General features: G+C 38.2%; 1 protein-coding gene across 1 annotated transcript in view; it reads right to left on the minus strand.

The window, feature by feature from the left end:
* Positions 1-938: 938 nt before the first annotated feature.
* Positions 939-20,197, minus strand: part of RB1CC1 (RB1 inducible coiled-coil 1) — a gene marked incomplete in the record, with an annotated part of 595,085 nt that continues 575,826 nt past the window's right edge. Inside the window, 2 exon segments of the mRNA XM_053715035.1 lie at positions 939-1,914; positions 3,930-4,000. Coding sequence (XP_053571010.1) covers positions 1,837-1,914; positions 3,930-4,000 — 149 coding nt within the window.

Here is a 20,197-nt window from a genome sequence, read left to right on the forward strand (position 1 = left end):
AAGGTAGTGAGATGACATCCAGGATGAAATATTAGAAAGACAGTTAGTGACAAGAGTTAGTAAGGAAGAGTATAAGTCTGGTGCAGAGAGGTAGATTTGGGTATGATCAGCATACAAATGATATTAAAACCAGTGGGACTGTAATAAGGAACAACCTAAGGATGAGAAGAGAAGATCTGCTGTACCCCAACAAAGTAGTAAAGGGGCAGAGGATGTGCCAGAGAAGGCCACACTAAAGGTATGGTTAGAAAAAAAGAGAACCACAAAAGGTATGTGTAGCAGATGTCAAAGGCTTGGAGGGTTTGGAGCAAGAGAGGGTGGTCAACAGTATCAAAGGCTGCAGACAGATCAAAAAGGATTAACAAAGAAGTGACCTTTCGATTTTGCTGTAATTAGGTCATTAGTAACCCTAATGATTGCTGTCTCTGTGGAGTGCTGGGGTTAGCTGGAAGTCCATCTTGCAATGGATCAAGGAGGGAGTTTAATGTGATGGAATGCAATAAACTTGATTTTGGTCCACAAGCCATTCCAAAAGTTTTGAGGCAAGGGGAGTAGTGAAATAGGGAGGTAGTTTAATGGAGATGTTGGATAGAGAAGTTTTTTTGAGGATAGGTATGACTAGTGCATGTTTAAAAGATGGGGGAATATATGAGGGAGAGACTGAAAATATGAGTGAAGATTGGAGTGAGAGTAGGTGTGAGGGGATGGGATTGAGGGGAGAGGTAGTGAGGTGAGAGGAATGTATTAGGGCAGAAAATTCTTCCTCAGGAGCAGCGGAAAAAAGGTATGATGAAAGATGTTTTAATTTCTGATGGAATCAACGTTGTTGTTAAAGTGGATCGCAAATACTAAAGCACATCCAAATGCTCTATCCACACTTCATTTATTAGAAAAGATTATAATTTTGTAACATTGGAAAAAACTTAAATGCAAGAAGATTATGCACAATAATAACATGTTTTATTATATTACAGTATACATATTTTTTTAAAAACAAAGATTTTCAAACATTTACAGTTTTAAATCTTTATTGTTTTAAAATTCTACAAGTCTTTTGCAATACAATAATTTGCTGCTTAAGTATGGTTAATATACAATGTATTTTTTGTCTGAAATTCAACCATAAAATACAGTTTTATCAATATGATTTAACATAATAAAAGATTTCTGTATAGCTGTGAATGCTTTAGCACAGTATATGTAGATTGATGCCCTATACATCCTTCCCTTTAGAATGACCACAATATCAATCAAAAGTGCATTGGAAAACTTCAAAGACCATTTGGTCAAATTTTTTTTTATTTATTATTTATATTTTCTTTTTTTTTTTTTTTTTTAACAAGCTATATTATAGTAATGAAACAAGTCCAAATAACTGCTTTACAGATGCAAACAGATACTGAAGAAATTAATGATTATCAGCATGCCATGAATACTCCTCTTCAAATAGTTATCAGATTTATACAGATTATAAATTAAGCTTTGAAGAGTGAGTACTTTACACAGAAAGACAAATGCTGGTAATAATGATAACAATTAACACCAAAGTACAAGCTAATTAATATTTACCAGGAAGAAATTATGATGTGCTGTTTGAAAAATGAACTCATTTTGGTCCACATTTCTAAATCAGGGTAAAAAAATGGGGCAAATATGAAGAATTATCTGGTTAAATTTACATTTCTAAAACATAACCCTTAAAAAAAGTAAATATACAACACCATTGAGGGCTAACTGCTATTCAATCCTTTGTATAAAAAGATGGCCTGTAGTTTTCACTCTGAAAGGTATTGTAACTTCAGCTACAAAATAGATATGATAGCAGTTATTGTTGAGCTATACTTTTTTGTTCCATGGCACTGCTTTGACTCTGTAAAATTTTGTACCCAGTGGAACCTTAAATCTGTTTTGTGCCTACAAGAAACAGAAAAAAAAACATTATTAGAACAGACAGCAATCATTAGCATTGAGTATTTCCTGAAATAATTATTTCATTTTCAGATTGTCTATTACTTAAAATTGAACAAAGTTTGTTTCTAAACAGTGCATTTAAAACGAAAAAAGTAAAGCTACAATGCAATAGTTAAATTATAACCCATTGTGCTATAGTATTGAAAGGCTAAACATGTAATGGTATAGCAGCTATACCATTACATTTTTAGCCTTTCAATTTAACTTGTCATAAAAAACGCAGTGAAAATGACAGTACTTAATTATGTGTTTGGGCGCTTACATACGTTTTGCATCTTTGACATGTATTTTAGCACACTGGATTTGAAATGAACAATGACTAGGAAAACATCATTCTTGTGGGCTCAAAATCATACAACTAGCCTAACTCTGATAATACATAATACACATACCCAAGTTAAGTTTGTATAACTAAATAATCAAAATCTTGGTACAGTCAAAGTAGCATTTTATTATACAAAATAATTCATGGATCCATATTATAAAAACTCTAAAACATAAATAAAATATCATGCTCTTCAAAAGTACTCTAAACACAACAAAATATGTCTTATATAAGCTTATTGTTCATCCAGATAAATAAATCTGTAGTTTAGTGACACTGAAATAAGTGATTGGTATTCAAATAGTTAAAATGAATAAAATACTCAGTGTGCCTCACACTTTCTTTTGTATAATAAATTGCTCTTTTGGCTGAAGATTCTGTTTTTATAGATTGTATTAACAACAAGTCTTTAAGGATTATTTCTGTTTTATTATGTCTTTTAGCGCAAGCAATCAATTGTATTTTTAAACTAGGAAGAATAAAGTACAAATTCTAAATTTTAATTTGCGGGTAGTTGCATTCATAAACTAAGTTGTGTATGAATCCTATATAGCAGGTGAAAAACACACTAAACTAGATTCAGGTGGAGTAATTGACATGGCTAATCAAAAACATGGCCCTTAAAACTCCATGGTTGCCTCTGCATTTGTTCTGAAATAAGTTTTGAGGTAACTGATTGAATCTAAGCAAATAAGGTATACACTTTGGAATTCATCTTCTAATCAAAAACACTTACCATCATTCTCACATTGTATAGTATGCTTCACACTCATTACTGTGGGGAGAAAATCCGGATGTGTTTTCTCTTTATGGTCCTCTGTCAACATGCTTTTTCACTACACTGATCTTCTGTAATTTTTCCAGTATATGTGATCTAATGTGTTCTTGCGTTATAAGTGTTTACCCCATAATTTACTTATGCACCAAATGGTCTCCACTTATGAAGCTGCGTATGCAAAGTCTGGCCTGCCACTGAAAGTTAAAAACCATTGGCCGTAAGACTGCTGCTACTCAACTTGTCCACAATCTCAGAGGTTGCAGTTTTCAGACATCTCATTTGTCTGTAATTGACAACTGGTTGTGCAAGAGAAGGGGGCAGGGCTACACAAGTACTTGCTTGTGCAATGTTAAATTCTGGCAGTGGGTGCTGCATTGGAAATCTTGGACGCAATCTTTTATTCGTGTGGACAGGTCCCTTGTCTGGGACCTTTGTCTGTACACACCGTGATAAATGTGGGCCAATGTCTCTAACCTTTGTCCTCAACAAGGCCAACTTTTTTTTTTAGTATTAACACAACTTTACTTCTCATGTAGACAAACAACAGCAACAGACTCAATTTCAAATATCACATTTTGTCACATGAACACTTGATCAAAAAATTGATGAGCAGATCATTCATTACAATTAGTCCAATAAAATGGAGGCACAATGTAAAAATAGGACTACAATCCTACATGGGTAATTGTTTATTAATGTCAACATGCAAATTAAAGCCCACATTCTGTGCTTTATCATCTTAGTCATTTCAATTCCATTGTACAGAAGCAAAAAGCCAAAACAACAAAACTTGTGTGTCTGTCCAAATACTTATGAACTGCAATGTCTACACAAAATTAATCTGTGTCTGTATACCTTTTTAGCTTGGCAATATTCCTTTTCCATAACTTTTCCAAGAACCCATGGTCGTCTCGATGAACCAGAAGCTAAAATGAAAAAAAAGTTAAACTGTAAGATCAAGCACATTTAAGAAAATATTATTCAGAGGAAAAATGCAGAACTCCTGAGTTCACAGTTCATAATACAAAATAACCAAATGATCTAGGAAAATAGTAAAAAAAAAAAAAAAAAACCTTAAAAAAAAATACACATTTATAATTTAAATCATTTCAATGTATTTTTTTTTTTAAATCTCTTATACAAACAACTAAAAAACCTAATTTATGCTTATCAGATAAATTCCTTTCCTTCCAGATAGGGAGAGTCCACGGCTTCATTCCTTACTGTTGGGAAATACAACTCCTGGCCACCAGGAGGAGGCAAAGACACCCCAGCCAAAGGCTTAAATATCCCTCCCACTTCCTCATTACCCCAGAAATTTTGTCGAGGGAACAAGGAAAAGTAGGAGAAACATTAGGGTATAAATGCTGCCAGAAAAATAAAATAAAATAAATAATAGGGAAAAAAACAATTTATGCTTACCTGATAAATTTATTTCTCTTGTGGTGTATCCAGTCCACGGATCATCCATTACTTGTGGGATATTCTCATTCCCAACAGGAAGTTGCAAGAGGACACCCACAGCAGAGCGGTCTATATAGCTCCTCCCCTCACTGCCATATCCAGTCATTCGACCGAAAACAAGCAGAGAAAGGAGAAACCATAGGGTGCAGTGGTGACTGTAGTTTAAAATTAAAAAAACATAATTTATGTAAGAACTTACCTGATAAATTCATTTCTTTCATATTAGCAAGAGTCCATGAGCTAGTGACGTATGGGATATACATTCCTACCAGGAGGGGCAAAGTTTCCCAAACCTCAAAATGCCTATAAATACACCCCTCACCACACCCACAAATCAGTTTAACGAATAGCCAAGAAGTGAGGTGATAAGAAAAAAGTGCGAAAGCATAAAAAACAAGGAATTGGAATAATTGTGCTTTATACAAAAAAATCATAACCACCACAAAAAAGGGTGGGCCTCATGGACTCTTGCTAATATGAAAGAAATGAATTTATCAGGTAAGTTCTTACATAAATTATGTTTTCTTTCATGTAATTAGCAAGAGTCCATGAGCTAGTGACGTATGGGATAATGACTACCCAAGATGTGGATCTTTCCACGCAAGAGTCACTAGAGAGGGAGGGATAAAATAAAGACAGCCAATTCTGCTGAAAAATAATCCACACCCAAAATAAAGTTTAAATCTTATAATGAAGAAAACTGAAATTATAAGCAGAAGAATCAAACTGAAACAGCTGCCTGAAGTATTTTTCTACCAAAAACTGCTTCAGAAGAAGAATACACATCAAAATGGTAGAATTTAGTAAAAGTATGCAAAGAAGACCAAGTTGCTGCTTTGCAAATCTGATCAATCGAAGCTTCATTCCTAAACGCCCAGGAAGTACAAACTGACCTAGTAGAATGAGCTGTAATCCTTTGAGGCGGAGATTTACCCGACTCGACATAAGCATGATGAATTAAAGATTTCAACCAAGATGCCAAAGAAATGGCAGAGGGCCTTCTGACCTTTCCTAGAACCGGAAAAGATAACAAATAGACTAGAAGTCTTTCGGAAATTCTTAGTAGCTTCAACATAATATTTCAAAGCTCTAACTACATCCAAAGAATGCAATGATCTCTCCTTAGAATTCTTAGGATTAGGACATAATGAAGGAACCACAATTTCTCTACTAATGTTGTTAGAATTCACAACCTTAGGTCAAAATTTAAAAGAAGTTTGCAACACCGCCTTATCCTGATGGAAAATCAGAAAAGGAGATTCACAAGAAAGAGCAGATAATTCAGAAACTCTTCTAGCAGAAGAGATGGCCAAAAGAAAACAAAACTTTCCAAGAAAGTAATTTAATGTCTAGCGAATGCATAGGTTCAAACGGAAGAGCTTGAAGAGCCCCCAGAACCAAATTCAAACTCCAAGGAGGAGAAATTGACTTAATAACAGGTTTTATACGAACCAAAGCTTGTACAAAACAATGAATATCAGGAAGAATAGCAATCCTTCTGTGAAAAAGAACAGAAAGAGCAGAGATTTGTCCTTTCAAGGAACTTGCAGACAAACCTTTATCCAAACCATCCTGAAGAAACTGAAAAATTCTCGGAATTCTAAAAGAATGCCAGGAAAAATGATGAGAAAGACACCAAGAAATGTAAGTCTTCCAGACTCGATAATATATCTTCCTAGATACAGATCTACGAGCCTGTAACATAGTATTAATCACAGAGTCAGAGAAACCTCTTTGACTAAGAATCAAGCGTTCAATCTCCATACCTTTAAATTTAAGGATTTGAGATCCTGATGGTAAAAAAGGACCTTGTGACAGAAGGTCTGGTCTTAACGGAAGAGTCCACGGTTGGCAAGAAGCCATGCGGACAAGATCCGTATACCAAAACCTGTGAGACCATGCTGGAGCCACTAGCAGAAAAAACAAGCATTCCTTCAGAATCTTGGAGATTACTCTTGGAAGAAGAACTAGAGGCGGAAAGATATAGGCAGGATGATACTTCCAAGGAAGTGACAATGCATCCACTGCTTCCACCTGAGAATCCCTGGATCTGGACAGATACCTGGGAAGTTTCTTGTTTAGATGAGAAGCCATCAGATCTATTTCTGGAAGTCCCCACATTTGAACAATCTGAAGAAACACCTCTGGGTGAAGAGACCACTCGCCCGGATGTAACGTTTGGCGACTGAGATAATCCGCTTTCCAATTGTCAACACCTGGGATATGAACCGCAGAGATTAGACAGGAGCTGGATTCCGCCCATACCAGTATTCGAGATACTTCTTTCATAGTTTTAAAGATATTAAATGAGATATCTTTGTATAATCCCGGCACCACTGGTTCAGCATACAGAACTGAAGAGGTCGCATGTGAAAATGAGCAAAGGGGAACACGTCCAATGCAGCAGTCATAAGAACCTAGAATTTCCATGCATAAGGCTACCGAAGGGTATGATTGACACTGAAGGTTTCGATAAGCTGAAACCAATTTCAGACGTCTCCTGTCCAACAGAGACAGAGTCATGGACACTGAATCTATCCGGAAATCTAAAAAAGGTTACTCTTGTCTGAGGAATCAACAAACTTTTTGGTTAATTGATCCTCCAACCATGTTCTTGAAGAAACAACACTCATAAAAAGCTGGAAAGGATCTTTCCATTGAAAATGAGCAAAGGGAATTAAATCCAATGCTGTTAAAACTTCTATGCATATATAGCAACTGAAGGAAATAATAGAGACTAAAGGTACCAACAGACGGAACCCAATACAAATTGTCCCTTGTCTGATAGAGACAAAGATAGTGACATAAACCATCTGGAAACCTAAAAAAAAAGGTGACCCTTGCGTGAGGAATCAAGAGCTTTTGAAAAAAGATCCTCTAACTATGTCCTGAAGAGCAAATGAAACATATGAGAATCCGCATCCTCAGGAAATAATCTGAATGAAAACAGAAAAATGAAGAATATGCATTTATTGTATCTAAAGAAAACAAATAATGCTATCAATGACCACAAAAAGGCAGAATAGTTTGAATAAAACTCCAAAACCCAGTTCCTAGAAAAGGAACTGGAATAAAAACCCCAGAAGATTCAAGGTCTGAGCAGCGCTTGAACCCCATGGGTACCCAGCCATGCTTCAACAGTATCCAAAATATATATAGGACAGAAACACACTGAAAGAAAGTGTTAGCCTTACTGGAATAAAATCAAAGAAATTTGGACAAAATAGAACCAAATAAATTTCAAAGAAGTCTTAACCTGCCCCTTACCAGCCAAGCTGGAATATGGCACGTGCATCGCAACATTAGGGAGCTAATTTCGAACCCCAATTAAAAACATGTTACTTGGGAAAGAACTCAGGATTCGTTCCTTAATAAGAACAAGCAAACTAGTATAAGCTTAAAGTTTTAGTCTTAGAACTCAATCTTGAAGCCCATAGTAACAGTTAAGAATTGAATCCAATTATAATTGATTATCTTAGAACAAAAGAAATATGGATTTTCTTTTTTTTTTTTTTTTTTAAATCACAGAATTCTTCTAGCTAAAATAGCTAAAGACATAGATTAACCCTCATTTGCGAATATACTCAATAAAAATGAAGACACAAATAAAATCATTAGCATGATAGTCCAGTTTAAAGGACCAGTCAAAACAGAGGACTTGCAAAATGCAAAACAACAAGACAAATGCAACGGCACCTAGTCTAGTAAATGTTGTCCCTTAACAATGCTAAAATAAATCATGATCTGATACTTGATCTTAAAGTAAACAGAAAAAATGAAGCAATTGCAATATCACAGGACCAAGAAAAGTACCTGAAACTAAATAATTTTCCAAAAATAAGATACAACTATATAAAGGAAAATAAATACTATTTTGCTATAAAAAAACAATAGCATAATTAGTAGGAGTAGAGATAGCTCCAATAAATTGGAGAACCCTACAAATTGAATTTAACTGCTGACAAAGAATATAGTTTAAAAATAAAAGAAAATTCACAGCCTATTCCATTCCCTAGTATGGGGAATTGGAAAGAAAACCTCTGAAATCACAGAAGAATAAAAAGGCAGAAATAGTGTCAGCTAGTCTTAAAGAACTAGTTACCTTAATATCCAAAATAATCAACACCTTTTCAACAAAGAACAAATGTACTTTAATAAAAAAATTATAAAAAAGTAGATTTGTTAGTGTCAATATCTGATGAAGAGAATTTCTGAAAGAGAAAAAAACATCATCAGAGAAGGATAAATCAGTATGTTGTTGGTAATTTGAAACTTCAATAATTAAAAAAGAAGTGAAAAAGACCTAAAAATCGTATTAGAAGGCACGAAGTCAGACATAGCCTTAATCAGAAAAAATATTTCTTATAAATCTTCTAAACATTTCTGCACTTAAAGGGACACTGTACCTAAAAAATTTCTTCCGTGATTCAGATTAAGCATGAAATTTTAAGCAACTTTCTAATTTACTCTAATTAGCAAATTTTCTTCATTCTCTTGGTATCTTTATTTGAAATGCAAGAATGTAAGTTTAGATGCCAGCCCATTTTTGGTGAACAACCTGGGTTGTCCTTGCTGATTGGTGGATACATTCATCCACCAATAAAAAAGTGCTGTCCAGAGGTCTGAAACCAAAAAAAAGCTTAGATGCCTTCTTTTTCAAATAATGATAGCAAGAGAACTAAGAAAAATTGATAACAGGAGTAAATTAGAAAGTTGCTTAAAATTGCATGCTCTTTCTGAATTACAAAAGAAAAAATTTGGGTACAGTGTCCCTTTAAGAATGGAAATGTATAAAGCAAAAATTACTAATGGAATCTGCATGTAAAAGTATATATAATAACTTATTACAAACCATAGCTAAAGATAAACATTTATAACATTTAAAATAAATGAACTTAGCTTTGGTAGAACTGAAACTCAGTTAAGCATTTTTCCAGAAGTGGCTTCTGACTCAGGGACAAACGGAGACATCTTGCAATATGTAATAGAAAAAACAACATATAAAACAAAATTGATCAAATTCCTTAAATGACAGTTTCAGGAATGGGAAAAAATGCCAGTGAACAAGCTTCTAGCAACCAGAAGCAATAAATAATGAGACTTAAATAATGTGGAGACAATAGTGACGCCCATATTTTTTAGCGCCAAAAAAGACGCCCACATTATTTGGCGCCAAAAATGACGCCACATCCGGAACGCCGACACTTTTGGCGCAAAAAAACGTTAAAAAAATGATGCAACTTCCGGCGACACGTATGACGCCGGAAACAGAATTTTTTTTTAAAATGAAGCATTTTCAGCCCCCGCGAGCCTAATAGCCCACAGGGAAAAAGTTAAATTTTAAGGTAAGAAAAAAATGGATTAATTCATATGCATTATCCCAAATATGAAACTGACTGTCTGAAATAAGGAATGTTGAACATCCTGAGTCAAGGCAAATAAATGTTTGAACACATATATTTAGAACTTTATATAAAAGTGCCCAACCATAGCTTAGAGTGTCACAGAAAATAAGACTTACTTACCCCAGGACACTCATCTACAAGTAGTAGAAAGCCAAACCAGTACTGAAACGAGAATCAGTAGAGGTAATGGTATATATAAGAGTATATTGTCGATCTGAAAAGGGAGGTAAGAGATGAATCTCTACGACCGATAACAGAGAACCTATGAAATAGACCCCGTAGAAGGAGATCATTGAAATCAAATAGGCAATACTCTCCTCACATCCCTCTGACATTCACTGCACGCTGAGAAGAAAACCGGGCTCCAACCTGCTGCGGAGCGCATATCAACGTAGAATCTAGCACAAACTTACTTCACCACCTCCATAGGAGGCAAAGTTTGTAAAACTGATTTGTGGGTGTGGTGAGGGGTGTATTTATAGGCATTTTGAGGTTTGGGAAACTTTGCCCCTCCTGGTAGGAATGTATATCCCATACGTCACTAGCTCATGGACTCTTGTTAATTACATGAAAGAAAACATAATTTATGTAAGAACTTACCTGATAAATTCATTTCTTTCATATTAACAAGAGTCCATGAGCTAGTGACGTATGGGATATACATTCCTACCAGGAGGGGCAAAGTTTCCCAAACCTTAAAATGCCTATAAATACACCCCTCACCACACCCACAAATCAGTTTAACGAATAGCCAAGAAGTGGGGTGATAAGAAAAAGTGCGAAGCATATAAAATAAGGAATTGGAATAATTGTGCTTTATACAAAAAAATCATAACCACCACAAAAAAGGGTGGGCCTCATGGACTCTTGTTAATATGAAAGAAATGAATTTATCAGGTAAGTTCTTACATAAATTATGTTTTCTTTCATGTAATTAACAAGAGTCCATGAGCTAGTGACGTATGGGATAATGACTACCCAAGATGTGGATCTTTCCACACAAGAGTCACTAGAGAGGGAGGGATAAAATAAAGACAGCCAATTCCTGCTGAAAATAATCCACACCCAAAATAAAGTTTAACAAAAAACATAAGCAGAAGATTCAAACTGAAACCGCTGCCTGAAGAACTTTTCTACCAAAAACTGCTTCAGAAGAAGAAAATACATCAAAATGGTAGAATTTAGTAAAAGTATGCAAAGAAGACCAAGTTGCTGCTTTGCAGATCTGGTCAACCGAAGCTTCATTCCTAAACGCCCAGGAAGTAGATACTGACCTAGTAGAATGAGCTGTAATTCTTTGAGGCGGAGTTTTACCCGACTCAACATAGGCAAGATGAATTAAAGATTTCAACCAAGATGCCAAAGAAATGGCAGAAGCTTTCTGGCCTTTCCTAGAACCGGAAAAGATAACAAATAGACTAGAAGTCTTACGGAAAGATTTCGTAGCTTCAACATAATATTTCAAAGCTCTAACAACATCCAAAGAATGCAATGATTTCTCCTTAGAATTCTTAGGATTAGGACATAATGAAGGAACCACAATTTCTCTACTAATGTTGTTGGAATTCACAACTTTAGGTAAAAATTCAAAAGAAGTTCGCAACACCGCCTTATCCTGATGAAAAATCAGAAAAGGAGACTCACACGAAAGAGCAGATAATTCAGAAACTCTTCTAGCAGAAGAGATGGCCAAAAGGAACAAAACTTTCCAAGAAAGTAATTTAATGTCCAATGAATGCATAGGTTCAAACGGAGGAGCTTGAAGAGCTCCCAGAACCAAATTCAAACTCCAAGGAGGAGAAATTGACTTAATGACAGGTTTTATACGAACCAAAGCTTGTACAAAACAATGAATATCAGGAAGAATAGCAATCTTTCTGTGAAAAAGAACAGAAAGAGCAGAGATTTGTCCTTTCAAAGAACTTGCGGACAAACCCTTATCCAAACCATCCTGAAGAAATTGTAAAATTCTCGGTATTCTAAAAGAATGCCAAGAAAAATGATGAGAAAGACACCATGAAATATAAGTCTTCCAGACTCTATAATATATCTCTCGAGATACAGATTTACGAGCCTGTAACATAGTATTAATCACGGAGTCAGAGAAACCTCTTTGACCAAGAATCAAGCGTTCAATCTCCATACCTTTAAATTTAAGGATTTCAGATCCGGATGGAAAAAAGGACCTTGTGACAGAAGGTCTGGTCTTAACGGAAGAGTCCATGGCTGGCAAGATGCCATCCGGACAAGATCCGCATACCAAAACCTGTGAGGCCATGCCGGAGCTATTAGCAGAACAAACGAGCATTCCCTCAGAATCTTGGAGATTACTCTTGGAAGAAGAACTAGAGGCGGAAAGATATAGGCAGGATGATACTTCCAAGGAAGTGATAATGCATCCACTGCCTCCGCCTGAGGATCCCGGGATCTGGACAGATACCTGGGAAGTTTCTTGTTTAGATGAGAGGCCATCAGATCTATCTCTGGGAGCCCCCACAATTGAACAATCTGAAGAAATACCTCTGGGTGAAGAGACCATTCGCCCGGATGCAACGTTTGGCGACTGAGATAATCCGCTTCCCAATTGTCTACACCTGGGATATGAACCGCAGAGATTAGACAGGAGCTGGATTCCGCCCAAACCAAAATTCGAGATACTTCTTTCATAGCCAGAGGACTGTGAGTCCCTCCTTGATGATTGATGTATGCCACAGTTGTGACATTGTCTGTCTGAAAACAAATGAACGATTCTCTCTTCAGAAGAGGCCAAAACTGAAGAGCTCTGAAAATTGCACGGAGTTCCAAAATATTGATCGGTAATCTCACCTCCTGAGATTCCCAAACTCCTTGTGCCGTCAGAGATCCCCACACAGCTCCCCAACCTGTGAGACTTGCATCTGTTGAAATTACAGTCCAGGTCGGAAGAACAAAAGAAGCCCCCTGAATTAAACGATGGTGATTTGTCCACCACGTTAGAGAGTGTCGAACAATCGGTTTTAAAGATATTAATTGAGATATCTTCGTGTAATCCCTGCACCATTGGTTCAGCATACAGAGCTGAAGAGGTCGCATGTGAAAACGAGCAAAGGGGATCGCGTCCGATGCAGCAGTCATAAGACCTAGAATTTCCATGCATAAGGCTACCGAAGGGAATGATTGTGACTGAAGGTTTCGACAAGCTGTAATCAATTTTAGACGTCTCTTGTCTGTTAAAGACAGAGTCATGGACACTGAATCTATCTGGAAACCCAGAAAGGTTACCCTTGTTTGAGGAATCAAAGAACTTTTTGGTAAATTGATCCTCCAACCATGATCTTGAAGAAACAACACAAGTCGATTCGTATGAGACTCTGCTAAATGTAAAGACGGAGCAAGTACCAAGATATCGTCCAAATAAGGAAATACCACAATACCCTGTTCTCTGATTACAGACAGAAGGGCACCGAGAATCTTTGTGAAAATTCTTGGAGCTGTAGCAAGGCCAAACGGTAGAGCCACAAATTGGTAATGCTTGTCTAGAAAAGAGAATCTCAGGAACTGATAATGATCTGGATGAATCGGAATATGCAGATATGCATCCTGTAAATCTATTGTGGACATATAATTCCCTTGCTGAACAAAAGGCAATATAGTCCTTACAGTTACCATCTTGAACGTTGGTATCCTTACATAACGATTCAATAATTTTAGATCCAGAACTGGTCTGAAGGAATTCTCCTTCTTTGGTACAATGAAGAGATTTGAATAAAACCCCATCCCCTGTTCCGGAACTGGAACTGGCATAATTACTCCAGCCAACTCTAGATCTGAAACACAATTCAGAAATGCTTGAGCTTTCACTGGATTTACTGGGACATGGGAAAGAAAAAATCTCTTTGCAGGAGGTCTCATCTTGAAACCAATTCTGTACCCTTCTGAAACAATGTTCTGAATCCAAAGATTGTGAACAGATTTGATCCAAATTTCTTTGAAAAAACGTAACCTGCCCCCTACCAGCTGAACTGGAATGAGGGCCGTACCTTCATGTGAACTTAGAAGCAGGCTTTGCCTTTCTAGCAGGCTTGGATTTATTCCAGACTGGAGATGGTTTCCAAACTGAAACTGCTCCTGAGGACGAAGGATCAGGCTTTTGTTCTTTGTTGAAATGAAAGGAACGAAAACGATTGTTAGCCCTGTTTTTACCTTTAGATTTTTTATCCTGTGGTAAAAAAGTTCCTTTCCCACCAGTAACAGATGAAATAATAGAATCCAACTGAGAACCAAATAATTTGTTTCCCTGGAAAGAAATGGAAAGTAGAGTTGATTTAGAAGCCATATCAGCATTCCAAGTCTTAAGCCATAAAGCTCTTCTGGCTAAGATAGCCAGAGACATAAATCTAACATCAACTCTAATAATATCAAAAATGGCATCACAGATGAAATTATTAGCATGCTGGAGAAGAATAATAATATCATGAGAATCACGATTTGTTACTTGTTGCGCTAGAGTTTCCAACCAAAAAGTTGAAGCTGCAGCAACATCAGCCAATGATATAGCAGGTCTAAGAAGATTACCTGAACATAGATAAGCTTTTCTTAGAAAAGATTCAATTTTTCTATCTAAAGGATCCTTAAACGAGGTACCATCTGACGTAGGAATGGTAGTACGTTTAGCAAGGGTAGAAATAGCCCCATCAACTTTAGGGATTTTGTTCCAAAATTCTAACCTGTCAGGCGGAACAGGATATAATTGCTTAAAACGTTTAGAAGGAGTAAATGAATTACCCAATTTATCCCATTCCTTAGCAATTACTGCAGAAATAGCATTAGGAACAGGAAAGACTTCTGGAATAACCGCAGGAGCTTTAAAAACCTTATCCAAACGTATAGAATTAGTATCAAGAGGACTAGAATCCTCTATTTCTAAAGCAATTAGTACTTCTTTAAGTAAAGAGCGAATAAATTCCATCTTAAATAAATATGAAGATTTATCAGCATCAATCTCTGAGACAGAATCCTCTGAACTAGAAGAGTCCAAAGAATCAGAATGATGGTGTTCATTTAAAAATTCATCTGTAGAGAGAGAAGATTTAAAAGACTTTTTACGTTTACTAGAAGGAGAAATAACAGACAAAGCCTTCTTTATGGATTCAGAAACAAAATCTCTTATGTTATCAGGAACATTCTGCACCTTAGATGTTGAGGGAACTGCAACAGGCAATGGTACATCACTAAAGGAAATATTATCTGCTTTAACAAGTTTGTCATGACAATTAATACAAACAACAGCTGGAGAAATAGCTACCAAAAGTTTACAGCAGATACACTTAGCTTTGGTAGATCCAGCAGGCAGTGGTTTTCCTGTAGTATCTTCTGGCTCAGATGCAACGTGAGACATCTTGCAATATGTAAGAGAAAAAACAACATATAAAGCAAAATAAATCAAATTCCTTATAAGACAGTTTCAAGAATGGGAAAAAAATGCCAAACATCAAGCTTCTAGCAACCAGAAGCAAATGAAAATGAGACTGAAATAATGTGGAGACAAAAGCGACGCCCATATTTTTTGGCGCCAAATAAGACGCCCACATTATTTGGCGCCTAAATGCTTTTGGCGCCAAAAATGACGCCACATCCGGAACGCCGACATTTTTGGCGCAAAATAACGTCAAAAAATGACGCAACTTCCGGCGACACGTATGACGCCGGAAACGGAAATGAATTTTTGCGCCAAAAAAATCCGCGCCAAAAATGACGCAATAAAATGAAGCATTTTCAGCCCCCGCGAGCCTAACAGCCCACAGGGAAAAAAGTCAAATTTTTGAGGTAAGACAAAATATGATAATTTAAAGCATAATCCCAAATATGAAACTGACTGTCTGGAAATAAGGAAAGTTGAACATTCTGAGTCAAGGCAAATAAATGTTTGAATACATATATTTAGAACTTTATAAATAAAGTGCCCAACCATAGCTTAGAGTGTCACAGAAAATAAGACTTACTTACCCCAGGACACTCATCTACATGTTTGTAGAAAGCCAAACCAGTACTGAAACGAGAATCAGTAGAGGAAATGGTAAATATAAGAGTATATCGTCGATCTGAAAAGGGAGGTAAGAGATGAATCTCTACGACCGATAACAGAGAACCTTATGAAATAGACCCCGTAGAAGGAGATCACTGCATTCAATAGGCAATACTCTCCTCACATCCCTCTGACATTCACTGCACGCTGAGAGGAAAACCGGGCTCCAACTTGCTGCGGAGCGCATATCAACGTAGAATCTAGCACAAACTTACTTCACCACCTCCCTTGGAGGCAAAGTTTGTAAAACTGATTTGTGGGTGTGGTGAGGGGTGTATTTATAGGCATTTTAAGGTTTGGGAAACTTTGCCCCTCCTGGTAGGAATGTATATCCCATACGTCACTAGCTCATGGACTCTTGTTAATTACATGAAAGAAATACCTGCCTTAAAATGACAGGGCGGGCCGTGGACTGGATACACCACAAGAGAAATAAATTTATCAGGTAAGCATAAATTATGTTTTCTCTTGTAAGGTGTATCCAGTCCACGGATCATCCATTACTTGTGGGATAGCAATACCAAAGCTAAAGTACACGGATGAAGGGAGGGACAAGGCAGGTACTTAAACGGAAGGTACCACTGCCTGTAAAACCTCTCTCCCAAAAATAGCCTCTGAAGAAGCAAAAGTATCAAATTTGTAGAATTTTGAAAAAGTATGAAGCGAAGACCAAGTCGCCGCCTTGCAAATCTGTTCAACAGAAGCCTCATTTTTAAAGGCCCATGTGGAAGCCACAGCTCTAGTAGAATGAGCTGTAATCCTTTCTGGAGGCTGCTGGTCAGCAGTCTCATAGGCTAAGTGGATTATGCTTCTTAGCCAAAAAGAAAGAGAGGTTGCCGAAGCCTTTTTACCTCTCCTCTGTCCAGAGTAGACAACAAACAAAGCAGATGTTTGACGAAAATCTTTAGTAGCTTGTAAGTAAAACTTTAAATCACGAACCACGTCCAGATTGTGTAATAGACGCTCCTTCTTTGAAGAATGATTAGGACACAAAGACGGAACATCAATCTCTTGATTGATATTCTTATTAGATACCACCTTAGGTAAAAACCCAGGTTTGGTACGCAGAACTACCTTATCTGCATGGAAGATCAGATAAGGAGAATCAAATTGTAAGGCAGATAACTAGGAAACTCTACAAGCCGAGGAAATAGCTACCAAAAAAAAAAATCTATGGAATGAAGAGGTTCAAACGGAACCCCCTGAAGAACTTTAAGAACCAAATTTAAACTCCAAGGTGGAGCAACAGGTTTAAACACAGGCTTGATTCTAACTAAAGCCTGACAAAATGCCTGAACGTCTGGGACATCCGCCAGACGCTTGTGCAAAAGAATAGATAGCGCAGAAATCTGTCCCTTTAAGGAACTAGCTGACAATCCTTTCTCCAATCCTTCTAGGAGAAAAGATAATATCCTGGGAATCCTGACCTTACTCCATGAGTAGCCCTTAGATTCACACCAATAAAGATATTTACGCCATATTTTATCATAGATTTTCCTGGTGACAGGCTTCCGTGCCTGAATTAAGGTATCAATGACTGACTCTGAGAAACCACGCTTTGATAAAATCAAGCGTTCAATCTCCAGGCAGTCAGCCTCAGAGAAATTAGATTTGGATGGTTGAAAGGACCTTGAAGTAGAAGGTCCTGTCACAGCGGCAGAGTCCATGGTGGAAAGGATGACATGTCCACCAGATCTGCATACCAAGTCCTGCGTGGCCACGCAGGCGCTATCAAGATCACTGATGCTCTCTCCTGCTTGATTTTGGCAATCAGACGAGGGAGCAGAGGAAACGGTGGAAACACATAAGCCAGGTTGAAGGACCAAGGCGCTGCTAGAGCATCTATCAGCGTTGCCTTGGGGTCCCTGGACCTGGATCCGTAACAAGGAAGCTTGGCGTTCTGGCGAGACGCCATGAGATCCAGTTCTGGTTCGCCCCAACGAAGAACCAATTGTGCAAACACCTCCAGATAGAGTTCCCGCTCCCCTGGATGAAAAGGCTGTCGACTTAGAAAATCTGCCTCCCAGTTCTCTACACCTGGGATATGGATAGCTGATAGGTGGCAAGAGTGAATCTCTGCCCATAGAATTATCTTTGAGACTTCTAACATCGCTAGGGAACTCCTTGTTCCCCCTTGATGGTTGATGTAAGCCACAGTCGTGATGTTGTCCGACTGAAATCTGATGAACCTCATTGTCGCTAGATGAGGCCAAGCCTGAAGAGCATTGAATATCGCTCTTAGTTCTAGAATGTTTATTGGAAGGAGTGACTCCTCCTGAGTCCACGATCCCTGAGCCTTTAGGGAGTTCCAGACTGCACCCCAACCTAGAAGGCTGGCATCTGTCGTTACAATTGTCCAATCTGGCCTGCGAAAGATCATACCTTTGGACAGATGGACCCGAGATAGCCACCAGAGAAGAGAATCCCTGGTCTCTTGGTCCAGATTCAGAAAAGGGGACAAATCTGTGTAATCCCCATTCCACTAACTGAGCATGCATAGTTGCAGCGGTCTGAGATGTAGGCGTGCAAACGGCACTATGTCCATTGCCGCTACCATTAAGCCGATTACTTCCATGCACTGAGCCACCGAAGGGCGAGGAATGGAATAAAGAACACGGCAGGAATTTAGAAGTTTTGATAACCTGGACTCCGTCAGGTAAATTTTCATTTCTACAGAATCTATCAGAGTCCCTAGGAAGGAAACTCTTGTGAGGGGGGATAGAGAACTCTTTTTCTCGTTCACCTTCCACCCATGTGACCTCAGAAATGCCAACACTATGTCCGTATGAGACTTGGCAATTTGGAAGTTTGACGCCTGAATCAGGATGTCATCTAAATAAGGGGCCACTGCTATGCCCCGTGGCCTTAGGACCGCCAGAAGCGACCCCAGAACCTTCGTAAAATTCTTGGGGCTGTAGCTAACCCAAAGGGAAGAGCTACAAACTGGTAGTGCCTGTCTAGGAAGGCAAACCCGAGAAACCGATGATGATCTTTGTGTATAGGAATGTGCAGATAAGCATCCTTTAAATCCACTGTAGTCATGTATTGACCCTCCTGGATCATAGGTAGGATGGTACGAATAGTCTCCATCTTGAATGATGGAACTCTGAGGAATTTGTTTAAGATCTTTAGATCCAAAATTGGTCTGAAGGTTCCCTCTTTTTGGGGAACCACAAACAGATTTGAGTAAAATCCCTGTCCCTCCTTTGGGACTGGATGGATCACTCCCATAACTAGGAGGTCTTGTACACAGTGTAAGAATGCCTCTCTCTTTATCTGGTTTGCAGATAATTGTGAAAGGTGAAATCTCCCTTTTGGGGGGGAAGCCTTGAAGTCCAGAAGATATCCCTGGGATATAATTTCCAACGCCCAGGGATCCTGGATATCTCTAGCCCACGCCTGGGCGAAGAGCGAAAGTCTACCCCCTACTAGATCCGTTACCGGATAGGGGGCCGTTCCTTCATGCTGTCTTAGAGGCAGCAGCAGGCTTTTTGGCCTGCTTACCCTTGTTCCAGGTCTGGTTAGGTCTCCAGACTGTCTTGGACTGAGCAAAAGTTCTCTCTTGTTTTGCATTAGAGGAAGTTGATGCCGCACTTGCCTTGAAGTTTCGAAAGGCACGCAAATTAGACTGTTTGGCCCTTGGTTTGGACCTATCCTGAGGAAGCGCATGACCTTTTCCTCCAGTGATATCAGCAATAATCTCCTTCAAACCAGGCCCGAATAGGGTCTGCCCCTTGAAGGGAATGTTAAGCAGCTTCGATTTTGAAATAACGTCAGCTGACCATGATTTAAGCCAAAGCGCTCTGCGCGCCTGGATAGCAAAACCAGAATTCTTAGCCGTTAGTTTAGTCAAATGAACAATGGCATCAGAAACAAAAGAATTGGCTAGCTTAAGTGCTCTAAGCTTGTCAAGTATTTCATCCAATGGAGTCGCTACCTGTAAAGCCTCTTCCAGAGACTCAAACCAGAACGCCGCAGCAGCAGTGACAGGCGCAATGCATGCAAGGGGCTGTAGGATAAAACCTTGTTGAATAAACATTTTCTTAAGGTAACCCTCTAACTTTTTATCCATTGGATCTAAGAAAGCACAACTGTCCTCGACAGGGATAGTAGTACGCTTTGCTAGAGTAGAAACTGCTCCCTCCATCTTAGGAACTGTCTGCCATAAGTCCCGTGTGGTGGCGTCTATT

The sequence above is a fragment of the Bombina bombina genome, chromosome 5, assembly GCF_027579735.1.
Source record: "Bombina bombina isolate aBomBom1 chromosome 5, aBomBom1.pri, whole genome shotgun sequence".
Lineage (NCBI taxonomy): Eukaryota > Metazoa > Chordata > Amphibia > Anura > Bombinatoridae > Bombina > Bombina bombina.